Source organism: Haliotis rufescens, unplaced genomic scaffold, assembly GCF_023055435.1.
Source record: "Haliotis rufescens isolate VD_foot unplaced genomic scaffold, xgHalRufe1.0.p SCAF_15, whole genome shotgun sequence".
In the NCBI taxonomy this organism is placed as follows: Eukaryota; Metazoa; Mollusca; class Gastropoda; order Lepetellida; family Haliotidae; genus Haliotis; species Haliotis rufescens.
The window spans coordinates 31449452-31470816 of NW_025963835.1; the positions used below are offsets into that span (position 1 = coordinate 31449452).

At 43.0% G+C, this 21365-nt stretch overlaps 1 protein-coding gene across 2 annotated transcripts in view; it reads left to right on the forward strand.

The window, feature by feature from the left end:
- The first annotated feature begins 3687 nt into the window (after positions 1 to 3687).
- Positions 3688 to 21365, forward strand: part of LOC124132027 (ABC transporter G family member 22-like) — a 35151-nt gene continuing 17473 nt past the window's right edge. The window contains exons 1-6 of one of the 2 annotated variants that reach the window (XM_048396471.1): positions 3688 to 3825; positions 4677 to 4735; positions 5822 to 5995; positions 11256 to 11425; positions 12599 to 12704; positions 13407 to 13507. In XM_048396471.1, coding sequence (XP_048252428.1) covers positions 5860 to 5995; positions 11256 to 11425; positions 12599 to 12704; positions 13407 to 13507 — 513 coding nt within the window. In that variant the 5' untranslated portion in view covers positions 3688 to 3825; positions 4677 to 4735; positions 5822 to 5859. The remainder of the gene's footprint in view (positions 3826 to 4676; positions 4736 to 5821; positions 5996 to 11255; positions 11426 to 12598; positions 12705 to 13406; positions 13508 to 21365) is intronic. The other variant, XM_048396470.1, reaches the window with a different exon arrangement.

The window sequence follows — 21365 nt, forward strand, 5'->3', positions numbered from 1 at the left end:
TGAAGGGTGTTGATCACAGGTAATTTATCATTTCAGTACGTGAAAAAAACCGACTCTTCACTGTTAGTGCACGCGGAACGTGCGTGTTTTGTGATATTGTACAGGCCGCCGCACCTCTCGTTAAGTTTTTATATATCGCCATTTTTTAAAAGTCTTGAATAAAATGTGCTTCCTCTATTTAAAGCAACATAGCATCATAACTTTTTTTAAACAAATATTTTTTGTGTGTACCACATTTAATGTTGTTTGGAAAATGCCCTTGATTTTATAGTCATTTGACAGGCGTCAGCGGGATTGTGTAGACAGATTTACGTATGCAGTTAAGAAAATACTTGACGCGGTATGATAATAACAACCATTCTTTGGCCACGGGATTTGCCTAATTAAAAAATTGAGCAAAAATAAAGGTTATCAGATATGTTAATATGAATATTAATCAGACATTTCAACACAAGCTGTTTTTCTTCTTTCGACCACCGACCAAAGGTTTCAAGAAATACATTCTGATTTAAGAAAGGCCTAACCTGTTCAAACTAACCAGTAGGTATTGAATGGTACCTACTATTCTAATGGGCTTTTGAGTGGGCGAAAAAAATAAATTGTCCCCGAAAATTCTTGAAATAAATAAATATGCTTCAGACTGTTTAAAAATAAGAAATTACCTTCAACGTGAATAACATTGCTGCAAGGTGTTTTTCTTTGTAAAAAATCATAGTTTAAAAAACCCAAACCATCTGGATTTGCATCTTTATCTCAACAACAGTATTATGAACAAGACGCCTCCATAAACTAGCGGTGGAGCGTCTGCCTGGAGAGTTGAAGGTCGGGGGTTCGATCATACCCAGAGACGTTAAAAGACGGAACTTGACAAAATTGTTACACTGCCTGGCGCTCGGCATTAAGGGGTTAAAACAAGGACTGTTCGGGTCGGTTTCAGTATACTGTGTTTGAGTGGGGTGTTCATGTGAAATTGCAGTATGGTATCTCAGTAGGCTAGCACTACACACGTACGCACGCATGCACGTCACTATGTAAGTGCAATAATATTGAACGCCACGTTAAACCCTCATCTATTATGGACAACAATATAATTCAGTTTGTATATCCAAGCTGAAAAGGACAGGAGGTTCATTCGGTAAGTCGTGGGTGGAGTAGATTACTGTAATATTTTTTTAATTTTCATCTGATATTTAAGATTTACCGTGTTATAATTCCATATTTATATGTAATCTGTAATAAATCATTATTCAGGTCTATTTCTCTATTGTATCTGTACATGAACGATCAGGTTCACGCCCACACTCCGTCGCAGTGGTGACTCAGCATAACACCACTGCCACAGGCTAATTTGCATATCACGTGTCCGGACTTTTCTCTTGTTTGTAAACAAACGCGCTTTTTCAGAAATCAGTATAGAACGGACTAATGCAAGTATTTGGGGGCGCTTTACATATTGTTTTGCATAACTATATAGATATGCTACTACAACTGCGACAGTGAGTTGCATGACAATATATATTTATGCATTAAAGTGACCGTGTCGCTAGCTCTCCGTTGGGCTTCGATGACAGCACGTGGAGCCGTACAACCAATGTAAACATAGGATAACTACGCAAAAACAAGTAGATTTTTACGTATTTGCATACTTTCTCAATGAAAGTTAACCATTCTTTGACATTTGTTTATGAAAATGTGTAGACTTGTCAAACATGAAACGGATGAAAAGCATATGCAATATCTTGAATGGACTGTGAAAGATGTGACGAATCGTCACATGGCGCTGGCCTGTGGCAGAGGTACTATGCTAGCTGGCTGCCGGCCGCATGGAACTCTGGGTAGGAGAGTGGTTCACGCCCCAAAGCGTCAAACTGCGCGAAAACAGCACCAGTTTAACTGATTTGTTTGGCTTCCTTGACTGGGCACCGTCCTTGGTATTTATCGATGTCATTCTCTGTACCCAACCTCACTTCATGATTCATCAAATTTCTGTCTCTCCATCTTCTGAAGTTTGAAAAACTGCTTCACAAAAACACTCAGTCAACACAAACAATCTATAGACTTGAAACTTAGCGTAAGTGAAGTAAGTGATCGGCTCCAGCAAAACCACGTCAGTATATATTTCATTGTATCATGTTATCAGAATATCATTGATCATTAGATCATTTGAATATTAAACAAGGCGATCGGAGCCTACTGAGGCAGTTAATACGACGAAATAATAACAAATAAAAGTAAAGAAACGTTTATACCGTAAGCTTAACATTTATGGACATTGGGTGCAGGCTAAAACGGCACCTCAGCAAAACGTCACCGATTTCTCTGGCGAAAACGGCTACTATGTGTAGCATAGACATGGACATTTACTCTTTTAATGAATATCCAAATGTAATCATATGTGCTTTGACTATCATATACAGTTGGTAAAAATACTGAAAAGTCAATGGTGGAAACTGTCTTTGTTTTCTTCGAATTATTCTCTTAGTTTGTACGTTTCTGCATCTGTTATGTGTCAATTTGCATTCCGTAACCAAATTTGTGTTTGTTTTGTTGCTGGAGCGGTAATCATATAAGTAATCGTATCCCAATTGCGTAGATCGATGCTCATGATGTCAATCACTGGATGGTCTGGTCCAGACTCGATTATTTACAGACCGCCGTCATATAGCTGGAATATTGCTGAGTGCGGCGTTAAACAACAAACAAACAAAACAAACCAGCTTTTCTAAAAATACCGAAAATCTTTAATTTACTGAGTCTCCAATTGAATGCATGCGACCGCTGACCCTTAGCCAAAAATGCGACTCAATATTAATACGACTCTAACCTACACACACACACCTCCCATTCTCTTTCCACAGTGGAATGATATATATCCTTACAATTCATATGCTTAAACCATTGTTCTTTTATTCGCTTATAGTTGTAGTAGAAAGAATACACTTGCAGTCTGTACAGTGTATATGAAGAATTTCACCTTTCTTGACAATATACTCACTTATTATTTTAAGATGCTGTCTTACAATAGTTTTTCACTTTATTTTAGTTACCGTAGTTGTGCCAGGATCGGTTGTAGTAGTTATGATGTTTTTAGTGGCCGTTTTAACTGTGGGTTTGGGGGCACGGGTGGCTCAGTCGTCTATGGCGCCGCGATTCGCTGTGCAGAGTTGCGTCCCTTGGGCACGCCAGAAACCTATGATTATGGGTTCGAATCCCGGTTCGCCCCGATTATGTTTCTAGGTCTGTCAGCACCATACCCGTGCTCGTGGGTTTCGCCGAAGTGGTAAACGTCTGGGACCTGCATCACTTCGGGCTTTCCTCCCACATTAAGCTGACACGCCGTGATATAACTGGAATACTGTTAAAAGCGGCGTTAAACCAAACTCACTCACTCACTAACTGTGGGTTTGTGGCCGTTTTGACTTTTTCACTCTGGCCGTTCTGACATGAGGGCGTTTTGACCTGCTCCCGGCAGGACTCGCTAGTCGTGGGTTCGACTACCATATACGCTCAGAGTACGATACTTGCTTTATCAGCGCCACACTCTTGGCCGCGAGTTTCACCAAACCTGTAAACGTCTGAATGTGTTATTCAATTGGAATAGTAATTATGTGGTACGGTTCGATTATGATCCGGTTCATCATCCGTTGTACATTTAGAGTTATCTGCCCTTTCCGGAAGCACGTTCAGTGACAGGAGAATATCAAATTACCTTTCCTGGAGAGGGCAAAAGTCACAAAAAATAATGTCACAGCTGAGAGCGTTTTCAAATGTAAAATGCCCATGTTCAGTTCCCGTAGCGTTGATTGTGTGATCAAGGCACTGCAGGTAAGTCGCTTTCAATTGATGAACCGGTTCACAAACAGGTTTAATCGACTGAAAATGAATATTGTCTGAGCCGAATGCTATTTTACCGGTGTCTACATAAATGCTATTTTATATAGAACGCCGAAACACGAGGTAACTTCATAACTGTTAAAGTCGAATCGTTGGGGTCAAGATGTTTTCCAGTATGGTTACCATATGATGGAAGTCGTTCCAATGAAATGTTTTCTAAGAACTCTTATGATTGAAAATCTTTAAAAGCATAGATTTACTAAACTTCTAAAGTCGATAACCCACGATTATAAAATCAGCCGGTATGAGGTTACAATTTTGCTGACTTGGGCTTGAAGCAACATTCACTCTCTTGTATTGATCATGTTCATAACATGTTTATTTATAATGTATACATACACACACTGATTCATTACGACAATTATCTGTCAACGGCATACCTGTGCTATATTCTTGATGATGCTATGTAAGGAAGCCGACACCGTCTATGTCAGAGTGACCCTTGGCGGAGTCCGATTTAAGAATTGGTCCCCAGCAATTTATGCTTGTCGTAAGAGGCAAATTATTGGATCGAGTGGTTTGGTTGATTGCATATTATTGTACCCTCGATATCGCGGATCATTGATCAAAATACATGTAATAACAATCTCTGCGTGGATTGTGTAGTTGAGCCTGGATTCTATGCAGGCAAGGATATTGCAGCTGGAATATGGCTGAGTGTGGCCTTCAATGGCAAACAAACATACAATGTCAGATTGTAAGCACGTCACTTCATATCCAAGACATTTCCTTAACCCTACAATCTAGTCCTCATCTGTTTGACAATTCATTTTTCTATTCAGCTGTGTGGTCAAGCCAATTTGATGATGTGTTAGCGGAGCACTTAACCACAATACCAGGGGTAGGCATAACCATGGCCAAATAAGAAACTACCAGTACTCTGCTTATATATGTATACATATCAATACATATTCAAATTAATCATTGGTGTTTTCACATCAGTCATCTAGTGATTGTTATCATCATTAAACTGAGTGAATGCTTGTTTTAACTCAACAGTCAGCAACAGACAGGCAGGCAGCTTTTTAACACATCGCATGTTTGCAACTCAAGTTAGACGAATAGCTTTGCCTCACATCAATCATCTAGTGATTGTTATCATCATTAAACTGAGTGAATGCTTGTTTTAACTTAACAGTCAGCAACAGACAGGCAGGCAGCTTTTTAACACATCACATGTTTGCAAATCAAGTTAGACGAATAGCTTGGCTTCACTAATCATACTATTCTGCTAATGGATTTCATAAACACATTCACATCAAAATCCATGGCAAAAAATTGTGTTCTCCCTGTTAACAGGGAATTGTTATTAGGGAATGAGGAACTTAGAATTTGGAATTGTGAAAAAATGTATGTTAGAATTGGTAATGTGTTCATTAACATAGTATCAATTGTCTTTAACATGTTTAACAAAATTTACAAATATTCAAATCATAATTCTGGACAAGCCCCTAATATGTTATCAGGTTATGAGTGACTTTCCATATGGTTACCAGTCACAACGAGAGAGGGAGAACACAATGGAGACACTTGACAAACTTTAATCATTGGATATGATGAACGAGAGTACACAAGAATCAAATGGCTAAGATAAAATGAATCAGTTGTATTTGACAGTCTTAGCAAGTATGAAGTATTATTAGTACTAGAAGTATGCTTTAGAGTTTCTGTGGTTGTAGAATGTGCTCATGTGATTGGTCTGTTACAATCAGGCATAACACATATTACAAGGTATCTTTAAGGACAAAATTCTGAGTGTGCCTTCAGAAGTGTATTCTAACTGCCATTATGGTGTTTGGTACTCTAATACAAGGAATTTCTAATCCTGATCACTTTACTTTGAAAGTGTTATCCCAAATATAACATTTGTTACATTTGACCACTTTCTAAATGACATTGTGTGTTCATATCATTGATCATGTTTCAGATTTTGTGAACTGGATTACCGACTCAGTAACGAAGAAGATGAAGCTGACACGGTCGGAGCCACTGGAGTTTCTGTTCAAGGATCTGGAAGTTAAGATTGAGTCCAACACCATCCTGGACCGAGTCAGCGGTGTAGTCCACAATGGAGAGATCCTGGCTGTCATGGGGCCGAGTGGTGAGTAGGATTTGGGATTTTCTGACTCAGTTCCATCCTTGATTGCCCAGTGTATTCAGGGCTCGAAATTAGAAAATTAAAACTAGGTGTGCCCAAGGACACTGGACCTATTTTGAAGGTGTGCCATTTTCAATTTAGGCATGTCTTGTGTTTATTACTCAACAATTTATGAGAAATAAAGATTGTCTGCTAGTTTTTTCACAACAACCAGCACAAAAAATTATTTCCACTTCCATTTGAAATGCAAGACTTACATAATGTTTGTGATACTCAGTCAAAATACAGAAAGATGCGATTACATTTTAATGTATTTCACGCAGTCTAGAAATTCTCGTCAAACATCTGTAAGATACAGTCAATGGAATTCACCGAATACTGCCAATTGATTTTACAACAGGAAGTCTTTTAGCCATAGTGGAACATGCAACTAATGGGGAAAACTGTTTCATTTCAAAGTGTAATGTTATCAAGACATGAAATAACAATTACCATAAGAACTTTTAATGAAAATAACCATGCCCACGAGGCATTGTACATAAAATTCAAGAATGCCATTTTCTATTGTATATGTCCTGTGGCGACGGAGGCACTAGTAGCCACAACAAATTCTTTCCGCATTCTTAATCCTCATGCAAACAGTATCTACAGCCATCAGTTATTTTATTTTATAAACACGAGATACCTGTCCATTCTAAAACACTTCACTTCATATTGTTTACGTCATCCAGACAGCATTGTTGACGTTCGAATCTTAATGTGACACAAGGTCAGAATGACGTCGAAGATTGTTGACATTGCACTTGGATGTGTGTCATACTGATTTTAAGTAACTTTGCAGGAATTCATGTACAGTGGTCCCTCGCTACAACGCTACCAATGGGGTCCAAATAATTGGTGGGCGTTATAGACGATGAGCTGTTTAACCGAGGCCGAGGTGGGGGAGCGCGCTCGGCCAATCTCATGATCTGATGATCTTTGACTTGTCTCGCACATTGTAATGATACAAGTTGTTTACCGTTCATAGTGTAAAAATATATATCCATTATGTTTTCGCCGTTTGTTATTATTTACAAGCCTTAACTGTAACATTCAATGTGAATGTAGTCTATATACATGAAAATATTGATTGATAATGGTAGTAACAGCCGCTATGAGTGAAGAGCCAATCACAATTCATTTCACAAGTACAGAGTGATTCAGTGGCATTGATTGGTCATGTTGCTTAAAATACGGAAAACGAAAGTTTTGACCAGCACTACGCGCATTCATACACATTCATACAAATATAGATACGCATTCAAGCCAGATTAACTGGTTTGATACGGTTACTTGATCTGAATCAAAAGGAATGACCGCCGTGTTGTGACAGCAACTACATGTGAGTTGACAGTGTCGCCTCAAATTGGATTGCCCACTAATTAAGAAAATAAACTTCGCTTGTGGTTCTCTTTTATTGCATGCATGCGCTTCTAAGATCAAAGGATGTATAGTGTGAAAAGTTGACTAGTAGAACAATCGTATTTCCGGGACTTGCCGCGGATGTTTTCAAACAGATTTTTAGAACTCCATTCAGCGATAAACGGTTGATTATGCAATGAGAAGCGTTATGTGCAAATGAACAACGAACAACAATACAATCACGGCTGTGTAAAACTTCAGTATTAAAAGTGTACAAAAAATTTGGGAGCCATGCGATACCGCGCGTCGTAACCGAGATAGCGCTATATCTAAGAGCCCAATAGCGAGGGATCACTGTATTACCCTCACTCTCGCTTGGGAAATACAAGAATTCTGACACTCGTTTTTGTAAAATCAGTGTGACCATTGTGACATGCATGCTTGTAAAATAATCAGTATGTATCACTTCTTGAAGACCGAATATTTTGTTTAAAATTAAGCCCTAGGTGTCGTTTTACAAAACGAGCATAGCGCTACATCTATCATAAGTCTATGTTTAAGGTATGGGCGTTACGACCACCTTAGCGCTAAGAATACTTCAAACAACAGCACCCTTAGCTTTGATACAGAAAATTTTAAAAAAATTACTACAGACTCCATTTCATTGGCTTTTAATGTTTGAGACCCCAAAATATATTACCAAGATGCCACAGGACTCACAAGATTAAAGACAAAGGCAAATCGCTGTCATTCATTGAACTCTATCAGCCCCTTGTTTTTTCCACGATCTCCATACTACATGCTTCATGGACTTCCTCTTGATCATGTTAATAACAGCAAAATATACACCAAATGTTTAATAATATTTATGACATTGTGCAATGTCCAGTTGAACAAATTTGAACCCCCTCCCCAAATAACATTGATATGTGTTTGTGTGGTAATTGACCAACTGGATGTATTTACCAGAGAACAATGAACTGAACACTGTTAATAATATAATCTTAATTGTAGAGATTGAAAATTGGTATCAATTCATTTTTTAATTTACTTGATAGAATTGAGTCCTTGAATTTGTACAAAATTTTATTGGGCCTTCTGTGGCTGTAATATGTGGATTTTCCAAATTAATTGTGTAATGTTGCCAGATTGCTGTCATGTTTTTCATGTTATACTATTCATTATCATGATTATTGAGAGATAATTGGCAGATAAGCAGACACAGCCATCCATGCAAGTTTTTATTCGCCAGTCATGTTTCAAATAGCTAACTGGATTTCAGTTATTTCTATGTCAGCTGCTCTGCTGTGGCAAAATTATGAATTTTGAATATTATATACCGGTATGTTACGGCCAAATGAGTAAAATCAGTCAATGTGTAAAATGACTGAATTTATAAAACGCCAACTTATTTTTGTCATTTTATAATTATTTTTCCATGTATTATATATTCAACAAATTCTAAACATTTTTATGCTCTGTTTCATCACCCAGTGCAGCGTTAGAAATTGGCACTAGTCCTACAGTCCTTGCCAAACTGGCCAATAGTTAAGGTATCACAAGGCATGCAAGGACTAGTAGAAATTTGCCCTTTTTTCAGGGTTTTGCTATATGGTATCATTATTGGGCTTCTAAAATGTCTAATCCCACCATTGTTAGTCTGTTGTGGTGTTTTTCAGCCCTTTTGAACCTCTTATGACTTTTTGTCAGTTCTGACAGAAAAATAATTGTAAAATGAATGAAATAGTTTGGTGTTTTGTAAATTGCCTAAGTCAAAATTTCAATCATTTTACACATTGACTGTAACATATATAAAGATCAATGTTTATTTTGTATCATGCATTCAATAAAATTAATTTCTTTCTTTCACAAAAGCTTGTAATTTGTTATCAAACTCTCATTAATATACCTGCACAAGATACAGGTTCATTTTACAGTATTGGGGGTCTCAGCTGGTCTTTCAGACGGGGTTGTGATGGTTTGTAAGAGACAGTATACACAAATATTTCAATAGCAAGAAGCTGTCATTGAGATCTATATGTTATTTGCAAGGGGAGGGGGCACTGAACCTCACACACATCCCTCTACTCTCCCTCCCTCCCCTTACCCCCACAGCTCTCCTAATTCACCACTGAAGTACCGTATTCGACGTAATAAGCGCCCCGCTCTAGTAAGCGCCCATGGCGATATTTGCTAATATATTGGCAAGTGAACAATCCCAGTTTGTACCCCTTCCGTTTGATCAATGTTCACAAGACTTATTTATTCACGTAAAATACACATTCGTGTGTTATATGCACCCTTAATTTCTGGGCAATTAATTTCTGGAAAAATATACTAGTCGTACATATACATTTCAGGCTGTCAGTGTCAGCATAAACCACGAAATTTATCTTTCAACTTCACTAAAATTATATTCTAATAAGAGCCCCCTATTTCTAATTTTGAGAGCGCCCTGGGCGCTTATTGTGATGAATACGGTACTTGTGTTTCTTTCAAAGGAGTGCTGTATAAACTGCCACCCTCTGTTTACCATGTTTACTGGTCCTTTGTCACTGTACTGAAAAGCATGCTTATAACATGTATGATCAACAACTTTATTACACGCACATCGGTATGCAAACATGTAATACATTGGTGGCCAGTTAGTATCTATTGCGTGTCTAAAAGTGTGGATGTCATACATCGAGGATAAACACTTCAATTGTTAGGGCATTCCGTTCTGATTGCTAAACATGCGAAAGGTCAAAATAAAATACTCTTGGTGTGACATAGTTGCACGACATTGGAGAATGTTACGTATCTCTCCCTCTCCTCCTACCCCCCCCCCCCCCCCCCCCCACACACACACACACACACAAAGTACTAATTCTGAGATTGCAGCATTAGAAATTGGCACTAGTTCTGTAGTTCTTCTTTGCCAAACTGTCCAATAGTTAAGGTATCGCAAGAACTTGTAGAAATTTGCCATTTTCAAAGGTTATGCTGTATGTTAGCATTGTAAGGACTAGTGGCCTAAAAATGCTAGAACTACAGACTAGTGGCCTAAAAATGCTAGTTTCTACTGCTGTACTACTCCTTTAATGAGCCCTGGCATTTTTGTCAGTCAGATATCACAAAATGTGTTGTAATTAGCATTTCAAATACACTACTAAACATTGCTAAACATAGCCACTACAAACATGTGTCTAAAGCTCGCTTTTCCTTTTGAACCTGCTCTGAAATAAATGTTGCCAATAAGTGTCCGTGTGATTTGATGTAAACTATACTACTCAAAAGAAGTTAAGGATCACCTGATTCTTTCATATTACTATAGTTAATCTCTCATGTCATTACAGATTAACTTTACCATTATGAAAGAATCGGGTGATCCTTAACTTCCTTTGAGTAGTATATATGTATTGCGATATGTATCGTGTCGTGACCTATGTATAGTGACCTTGCTGTATTGTTTCACCCCTAGTGCTAAGTGTACTACAGGATTAGAAATCCTTGTATGAGACCACCAAACAATATTAGTTTAGTAAATGTTAGTTTCTACGGCTGGATTACACATTTATAGATCCAGCTACGTCCCGTGATTGGCACCATACTGCCCTGGATTTCTTAGCAGCCTGTTTCTTAAAGGTGAGGTGAAATGGTGTTTAGCATCATGTTCAAGAATACTGCACTTCTGTAGCGATGTGAAGACCATTTCTTGTGTTGCCAGTCCTGGTATTGCTGTGATATTGCTAAAACAAAGTGGCATTGGTCACTCGCTCAAGCATTTAATGAGCCTATTGACATTGTATTCATCAAAATTCAACATATTGAATAAAGAGTTTCACCTTTTACATGATAAATACCCTGTGTATTTTTACAGGCTCGGGAAAAACGACAATGCTAAATACAATCGCAGGGAGAACAACTGCACAATCAGGGGAGATAACTGTGAACCAACAGAAGCTGACGAAACTATTGCGGCAAAGAATGTGCTATGTTCTGCAAGAGGACCTCTTCTTCTCCAAACTGACGTTGTGGGAGACTCTTTATGTAAGTCTGTACTTGTTTCACTTTCAGTGTCCAATACTGGATTGTCCTCTCCATTCAATGATCACATGATAAAGAACCCGTTAGAGGACAAAATGGCTACTGTCCAATTAATCGATGTGTATAGGATGTGACAATTATGATTATACAGAGTGTACCCACCCAATTCTGAATGACACAGAGAGTCAAGCGAGGTTGAGATATGACACCTACCTGATGACCTCGTTGCCAAGTTATTGTCTATACTTCACAGGTTTGTTTACACAATGTACAGGTCTCCGTTACCAGTGTTTGAAATAATTTTAAAACCCAACAAGACAGTCGGGCAGGTGACCCATGAGAGTTACCTGCCCATCCTCAAAGTTCCTGCCTGCATTCAGACATTATGAATATTGAAACATCGCGAAAAATAAGAGACAAATCGCTTCTTGATTCAGTTGAAATAATGCAAGAATTACCTGAAAAGTTATGATAAAACTGAATGCTGTGTGTATTCATGGTTGACATGGTTAATGGAGGAACGGAGTGGAGATAAACCCGCGAAGTATTGACAATGGTCATATGCTCTGTTTAACATTTTGGATGAGGTTATTTGTGGCTACAAAATAATCAAATTACATTTTAACCTCTAAAATACAACTTTTATGCAGAGCTCCAGATATGCTTATGCAAATACAGAAAAACATATCACCTTTACCTATTTGATTTGAGTTGCTTGCATACAAATATCCTTGAGAAATTTATATAAAACAAAAGTTACATGAAAAGGATAAATGAACTCTACTGCAGTGGAAAAATGCAAATAAATCTTGCTTATTGTTAATTAGATATCTAGCACACAAACAGATACAAATTATAGGTCGCAGGAAACATCAATTTAAGCAGAATTAATTAAAAATAAAAAAATCATTGGCGCAATATTCCTGAATAGACAAAAAGGGAGTAAATTCATATTGAATACCCCCAAAGAAAACTATCAATACCGAATGTAAATGATAATTTGTGAGTAAATAATCAACATTGCTCAATGGCTCAAAATATTATCTGGAGCCCTGGTTTTATCTTATTGGTTTATCAATATCAAGTGTAAAGTTCTGTGTTAGTGAAAGCACTTGTTGATGTTTAATGCCTGCATCTGACCCACCTGTGATTCATGGCGTGTTCTGTATTCATCAGTTTGCGGCCATGATCCACCTGCCTGACAAGATGCCTCGTTCTGAAAAGTTGTCGAGAATTGACCAGATCATTGATGCCCTTGACCTTGAGGACTGCAAGAATACAGGTGAGTACATGGCTGTGTATTCTCGGGGTGTCAGGTTCATGACTCGATGCATATTGTGATACTTGAGACACAATACGAGATGTATCACGTTCTTGGAGTCACGATACGATATGTATCAGAATAATTACTTTGCTCCATTTTCGCTCTGTTCCATGTGGCCCCGCTAACAAGAAGTTGTTGCTATTATCCAGTTTGTGTTTTATTTGAATGACTGTTCATATGGTATTATGTTTACACTCAGTCACTCCTAAGGAGGTCTCTACAGATCTTCATGCAGAAGGTTTCGTTTCGGAGTAAATTATTTTGTGCGATTGTATTGGGCTCTAAAGCATTGACTAGAGGTGACAATAAATGCCAATCTCACTCGCTCGCTCGCTCGCTCACTCACTCACTCACTCACTCACTCACTCACTCACTCGAGCACTCAAGCTCTCACTCACTCATTTCACTCAGTGTAAAATTATACCTATCTTGCAGAAAATCATTTTCGTACAGAACTCTGACACAGAATTCAGCAAATACAGTGCAGAATATCAACATGTGATTCTTAATGTGTAAATTTGCATTGGTTTAGTGAAAAAATACAGGTAATTTTTTCCCCACAGTTTTCGTTATGAGAAATGGTTAAATGAAATCAATATCCAAATTTTGTTTTGAAATGAATTTGACATTAAACAGTCACTAATGTTCTGGATGTTTCAGCTATCGGAGATCAGGCCCAGCGAGGTTTGTCTGGAGGGGAGAAGAAGAGAGCCAGCATCGCCTGCCAGCTGCTCACGGACCCCGACATCATGCTGCTAGATGTATGTAGACTGGGTTACCGGGTGTTGCTATGAAGGCGTTTTCTTGATGGTTGCGATTGGATGACACTACATTGCATTCATTGGTCAAGGGAAAATATGTAGTGGATTTCATGAAGTAAATTACTCTTGCCCAAACTAGGATGAGCAGATATATAAATTCTCTTTCAGATTAAATCTTCCTTGGGGCACTTATTGCATTTTCCTGGCTCAAGAAAATCTACATGACATAGTTGTAACCATTTTCCTTAATAAAAATTGTTACCACACAAAAAACTTTGTTTTTGTATGATATACGTCCACCCTTATGGTGCCTCACCCTCCACGGCGCGTCACGCCAAGGGAAGCAACTCTCACCCAAATCACTTTCCTTATGTCATCTGACAAAGACAGACGTGCTGTTTTTTTTCAAGACAATATAAAGACAAGATAATCGTTCGTACAAGAACCATGGCAGACCAAACTGTATGTATGGTACATTTCTTTCATGCAAAGGCGTAATACCTCGCATTGTAAAGTTATAAAGTTGTAATTATGTGACACGTGTACGATACCTTTGAAATAAGGCCGTCGTAGCGTCCATTTTGTAGTGCCACGTATGATATATGTAACACCAGGGCCATCAAAAACGGCTTCGGTTTTTTAATCTATATCATCGGGCTTTAGCCTACAATCTTTTCCTTTAAATAAACCCAAGGTGGTGTGTTAATTATTTTAAATTACACTTACCTTTTTTACGGGTTTTCTACACCTTCGCGCGAACACGCCCACTTTGGTGTTATAATTATACTACGACATTGGCTATTAGTATCGCGTTACCAATCGCATTCTAAATTACGCCTTTGCTTCTAGTTACACAATTTATGCACGTATCTTTCCGATCTTTCAATCGCACTGATACACTTTATTACCCTTCCCGCCAAACTAAAAAATTACGGTCTTTTTTACAGACCTTCAAACTGTGTACGGGGTGCTCGGCTTCGATTCCCCCCCAAGACAGGCATGATACCTGCATAAAGTGTTTGGCCGAAGACGGGCATGACGATGGGTCATGCCCGATCTGTGTTGCATTCACACCACGGGCGCAGAAAAAGAGAAATGTGGACCTCTTACACTTTAAGGGTCTATTGAAGGCGGGGGTGGACATTAGATCGGCAAAGACCGCCCCGCCCCCCTCAAAAAAAGTAAGAAAGGGTAAAAAGGCAGCTGAGACTGTCTCCTCCGCTCCCTCCCCGGGGGCCGGGGGAGAAGGCTCTAGGGTCCCCGTCACTGCACCCTCTCCTGCACCGTCTTTGGCAGACATCTCTGCCTTGTTGAGGTCGCAGATGGCGTCGATGATGGAGGAGGTAAAGTCTCAGCTCCGAGAGGAGTTGCGGACCGAGCCTTCCCCGTTGTCGGCGCCGGACGCGGCTTCGAGACCTTGTGATATGCCCGGCGTCGGCCGAGGCAGGCCACTTGGTCTCGGGGACGAACTCAGACCGGGCTTCGGCGCCGGCTCGAGGTCGCTCCCCAGCGGAGGGGTGGCGGGCACTGGCCCGTTCACTACCGACGCACAGTTCTCCCTAGCGGAGCCAGACGCCTCTTCCGAGGCCGAGGCTTCCTCTAGCGGATTTCTAGCCCAGAGCCAGGTGGGTTCCCTTGAACCCCCGGCACCTCGGGACCGGGACTCGGCTTCGGGCCGGGTGCAGCCCGGGGATGCGAAGGCCCAGGCCTTCGGGCGTCCCCTTCCGACTTCGTCTGCCTCTTCTCTCGGGGAAGAGTCGATTAATTTCGGCTCGGAATCGAGAGAGGAGGAGTGGATGGAGGAGGGGGGAGACGACTCGGAGACCTCGGGAATATTTTCCTTCGTTTCCTCGTTGAGGCATGTACGGGACAAGATTGTCCAGGTACTGCCTCTGGTGGCTGCGCCCATGCCCCAGTCGGATCCGACTGAGTTCCGCCTTCCGGGGGACGCTTTTGCTCCGAGCAAGGCGCCCCAGGTGCGGCTCCGTATTCTGTCTTCATTGGTGCATGAAGTCATCAACCCTCTGTTGTCGGGTGCCCGCAGGAAGTTCGACCTGCCCGAACTTATTAAGCGGTACCCGTTAGCAGAGGATGGTGATTTTGAGGTACCGGTGGTGGACGAATGCGTCTGGACCTCCGTTACCCAACTTGGCTAAGGTCAAGCAGGGCCGGCGGTTGCCACCCTTTCCCGCGTGCGGTACGGAGCTGAAGGCTGCTTACGTTTGCTTCCAGGAGCAATATCGTAACGCATGTCAGCAGCTCCGGGTGTCCGTACACTCCGCTTATCTGTCGGCCGTACAGAGGGAGTTAGCGGGAGAGGGGCCGGCCGACTCTTCGGAGTTGGCCGCGCAACTTACGGAGGTACATAGTCATCTTGCGAGGGACGCTATTCGTAGCTGTGCCTCGCAGATGATGTGCGCAGTCATGGGCATGCGCAGGCTGTGGATGTCGGTATCCAAATACTCGGCTTCCACACGCCAGGATCTACTTGCTTTGCCTTATAAGATGGGTGCCACCCTCTTCCCTGGGGCTCAGCAGGTGGTCCGAGAGGCCGCACAGTTGTATGCCTCCATCAAGGATTCTAAGGCCTTGTTGGAGGTACCATGCGTTAAACCGCGTAAGCGGACCTCTCCACTTGCTTCCTCCTACGCTGACGCGCCGGGTCAGAAGTCTGCACCTGCTTGGAAGCAGCCGCTTCCTTCAGGTAAGGGCGCCGGGAGGAGCAAGAGAGGCAGGGGCCGGGGCAGGGCAGCTGGTCGAGGCCAGCAGCCTTTTCGCGGGGCCGGGAACCCATCGGGTTCCCATTAGCGCCCGAAGCGCCCCGGGCGGACCCACGGTCGCATGTTTTCGAACTGCCGACAGCCGGGGTCCGCTGCCTCAAGCCGGATGTCCCCGTAGGCGGCCGACTGGCTCTATTCCTGCAGGAATGGGAGACAGTCACATCCAATCCCTGGACCCTGTCCACTCTAAGGGATGGCCATTTGCCTCGGTGGAAACATCATCCGCCCCCCTTCTCCGGGATAAAGCACACTCCGGTGCCTGCTACCCTTGGGTTCCCTTGAACCCCCGGCACCTCGGGACCGGGACTCGGCTTCGGGCCGGGTGCAGCCCGGGGATGCGAAGGCCCAGGCCTTCGGGCGTCCCCTTCCGACTTCGTCTGCCTCTTCTCTCGGGGAAGAGTCGATTAATTTCGGCTCGGAATCGAGAGAGGAGGAGTGGATGGAGGAGGGGGGAGACGACTCGGAGACCTCGGGAATATTTTCCTTCGTTTCCTCGTTGAGGCATGTACGGGACAAGATTGTCCAGGTACTGCCTCAGGTGGCTGCGCCCATGCCCCAGTCGGATCCGACTGAGTTCCGCCTTCCGGGGGACGCTTTTGCTCCGAGCAAGGCGCCCCAGGTGCGGCTCCGTATTCTGTCTTCATTGGTGCATGAAGTCATCAACCCTCTGTTGTCGGGTGCCCGCAGGAAGTTCGACCTGCCCGAACTTATTAAGCGGTACCCGTTAGCAGAGGATGGTGATTTTGAGGTACCGGTGGTGGACGAATGCGTCTGGACCTCCGTTACCCAACTTGGCTAAGGTCAAGCAGGGCCGGCGGTTGCCACCCTTTCCCGCGTGCGGTACGGAGCTGAAGGCTGCTTACGTTTGCTTCCAGGAGCAATATCGTAACGCATGTCAGCAGCTCCGGGTGTCCGTACACTCCGCTTATCTGTCGGCCGTACAGAGGGAGTTAGCGGGAGAGGGGCCGGCCGACTCTTCGGAGTTGGCCGCGCAACTTACGGAGGTACATAGTCATCTTGCGAGGGACGCTATTCGTAGCTGTGCCTCGCAGATGATGTGCGCAGTCATGGGCATGCGCAGGCTGTGGATGTCGGTATCCAAATACTCGGCTTCCACACGCCAGGATCTACTTGCTTTGCCTTATAAGATGGGTGCCACCCTCTTCCCTGGGGCTCAGCAGGTGGTCCGAGAGGCCGCACAGTTGTATGCCTCCATCAAGGATTCTAAGGCCTTGTTGGAGGTACCATGCGTTAAACCGCGTAAGCGGACCTCTCCACTTGCTTCCTCCTACGCTGACGCGCCGGGTCAGAAGTCTGCACCTGCTTGGAAGCAGCCGCTTCCTTCAGGTAAGGGCGCCGGGAGGAGCAAGAGAGGCAGGGGCCGGGGCAGGGCAGCTGGTCGAGGCCAGCAGCCTTTTCGCGGGGCCGGGAACCCATCGGGTTCCCATTAGCGCCCGAAGCGCCCCGGGCGGACCCACGGTCGCATGTTTTCGAACTGCCGACAGCCGGGGTCCGCTGCCTCAAGCCGGATGTCCCCGTAGGCGGCCGACTGGCTCTATTCCTGCAGGAATGGGAGACAGTCACATCCAATCCCTGGACCCTGTCCACTCTAAGGGATGGCCATTTGCCTCGGTGGAAACATCATCCGCCCCCCTTCTCCGGGATAAAGCACACTCCGGTGCCTGCTACCCTGGAGAGGGCGGAATTCCTCCGTGCCGAGGTCGACGCACTTCTTATGAAGGCTGCGATCGAACCGGTTCCCGTGGGACAGGAAAGCGAGGGCTTCTACTCGACATATTTCCTAGTCACCCAAAAAGACGGAGGGTTCAGGCCTATTCTCAATCTGAGAAGGCTGAACAAACTTATAGAGGTACCGTCCTTCAGGATGGAGACACTGCGCTCGGTGATCTCAGCTGTCGAGACCGGAGAATGGCTAACGTCAATAGACCTAAAAGACGCCTATCTCCACGTACCCATACACCCCGAGTTCAAGAAATACCTCAGGTTTTCTTTCGACGGGAGGTGTTATCAGTTCAGGGTTCTACCATTCGGGATCGCTACGGCCCCGAGGGTGTTCACCAAGCTGATGTTGATTCCCGCCCAAGTGGCCAGGTCAAAAGGTCGGTTCTGCCATCCGTACCTCGACGACTGGTTACTAAGAGCTCTATCGCAATCCCTGAGTCAGATAGCTACACAACAAGTGATAGATATTCTGATCACTCTAGGGTGGATAGTCAATCTCAAGAAGTCAGATCTGAGCCCTACTCAGACAGGGTCAGTATTCGCCTGCCGGACTCTTACCGTCCTAAGGTCGCACACGCCTTCCACGTGATGGCTCCTATTGAGCTACCTGCTCTTTCACAGCCTTCCTCATCGGGGACCACTACAAGACATGCTCATGTCTTGGATGTCCGCAGGACCCTTAAGTCCTATATCAGCAGAACTAAGGGTATCCGTAAGGATAATCAACTATTTTGCTGTTATGGCGGTAGGAAGGCTGGCTCACCTGCGAGCAAACAAACTATCTCGCGGTGGATAGTCTCTACTATATGTACGGCGAACACGCTTCAAGGCAGGGACCCCCCTACCAAGTTGAAGGCTCATTCGGTTAGAGCAGTGGCTACGACACAAGCGTATGCTGCGGCTCTGCCCATTGAGGAGATCTGCTCCGCGGCTATTTGGAGCCAGCCGAGCACGTTCATCAAACATTACCAACTCGACAAACACTCAAGCGAGCGTGCTCGGTTTGGTCAGTCAGTTCTCCGAACTGGGCAAAGTACTACATCTCTAGCCGATTGAGCCTTCGAGATTTTAGACCGCCCGGACCGGTTATAACACTGCTCAGTAACGGTCCGGATTTTATCTTCTACGGTCGATACAATACCAGCCATTACTAGTCGATAATCATCGTAATTGCACATGCACTCCTTCGATTACGGGGACCCTCTGGCCTAGCTCTGTGCGGGTTTATAGTCTCTCGTGATCTGTGCCCCCAATATCACTTGTTCAAAAAAGTGGGTGGGGTGGGGGGTGTGTGTGTCTCGAGTTCTCGATATGATGAGCCACAAAGAATGGCTCTTTTCATTGTGTATGGTCGATAACGCCCTGTCTCCAGCCCCCGCCTTTCGACGGTGGTGCCTCACGATAAGGTTGGTTCCATTTATTGAACTCTTGTTTATTCATTGAAATAATCAAAATACAATGTATTTTATGCACGCTTGTTGCTGACGGATGCCACTTCCTAGATTATCTTTAGGAGTCTATCTTGATGCAATAAGTGCCCCAAGGAGGATTTAATCTGAAAGAGAATTTTACAAACCTGTAGAGGTTATGAATTCTCTGATGAAATCCTCCTTGGGGCACGGCCACCCGCCTCCCCACATTCCGTCAGCATTAGTCATATGGAAAGTGATTTGGGTGAGAGTTGCTTCCCTTGGCGTGACGCGCCGTGGAGGGTGAGGCACCATAAGGGTGGACGTATATCATACAAAAACAAAGTTTTTTGTGTGGTAACAATTTTTATTAAGGAAAATGGTTACAACTATGTCATGTAGATTTTCTTGAGCCAGGAAAATGCAATAAGTGCCCCAAGGAGGATTTCATCAGAGAATTCATAACCTCTACAGGTTTGTAAAAGTTTATCATTCATAACAAAATTTCAATAGCTAAAAGCGTGAACTGTTAATTAAAAGAGTGAACAGTTAGCTTAAAGCATGAACTGTTAGCTGAAAGCGTGAACTGTTAATTTAAAACGTGAACAGTTCGTTTAAAGTGTGAACTGTTAGCTAAAAGCGTGAACTGTTAGCTATAAGCGTCAACTGTTAGCTGAAAACGTGAACTGTTAGCTATAAGTGTAAACTGTTAGCTGAAAGTGCGAACTGTTAGCTATAAGCATGAACTCTTAGCTGAAAGCATGAACTGTTAGCTAAAAGCGTGAACTTTTAATTAAAAGCATGAACAGTTAGCTGAAAGTGTGAACTGTTAGCTGAAAACGTGAACTGTTAGCTAAAAGTGTGAACTGTTAGCTATAAGCATGAACTGTTAGCTATAAGTGCGAACTGTTAGTTATAAGTGTGAACTGTTAGCTATAAGTGTATACTGTTAGCTATAAGTGCGAACTGTTAGCTATAAATGCGAACTGTTAGCTATAAGCATGAACTGTTGGCTATAAGCGTGAACTGTTTGCTGAAAGTGTAAACTGTTATCTAAAAGTGTGACCTGTTAGCTAAAAGCGTGAACAGTTAGCTAAAAGCAGTTGAACCAGTTTATACCAATGCAGCATGTTGCATCCTGTGTGCGTACAAATTGCAGATGGATACAAATAATTAGCAACCATTAGCAACTGGTTATTACTGTTCACAGGCTGATAGAACGTCTCTATGGTCTAGTGGTAGCTGAAAGAACGCCTCTGTGGTCTAGTGGTAGCTGAAAGAACGCCTCTGTGGTCTAGTGGTAGCTGAAAGAACGCCTCTGTGGTCTAGTGGTAGCTGAAAGAACGCCTCTGTGGTCTAGTAGTAGCTGAAAGAATGCCTCTGTGGTCTAGTGGTAGCTGAAAGAACGCCTCTGTGGTCTAGTGGTAGCTGAAAGAACGCCTCTGTGGTCTAGTGGTAGCTGAAAGAACGCCTCTGTGGTCTAGTGGTAGCTGAAAGAACGCCTCTGTGGTCCAGTGTTTGAATGTTCACCTGGAGACTCATAATGTCAATCAACGTTCATCTGGCCATGACAGAATTATTTACAGGCCTCTGTGGTATAACATGAATAAGCAATCAAACAAATATGGGCAGATCACAGAAAATTTGAAATTTTCATGTCTTAACATGCTAAAGTTTGACAAGTGTATTTGTTCGAAATATGAGATGTCATTGTTTACCTTCTAGTACCTCACAAGGCAACTTTGTTTGTGTGATCCCCAGGGAGCTGAAAATAATTTCGAATGCACACTGATCAATTGACAGTGGAAACAATAAATTTTGTTTGTTGTTTATTGCCGCACTCAGCAATATTCCAGCTATATGACGGCGGTCTGTAACTAATCGAGTCTGGACCAGACAATCCAATGATTGACCTCATGAGCATCG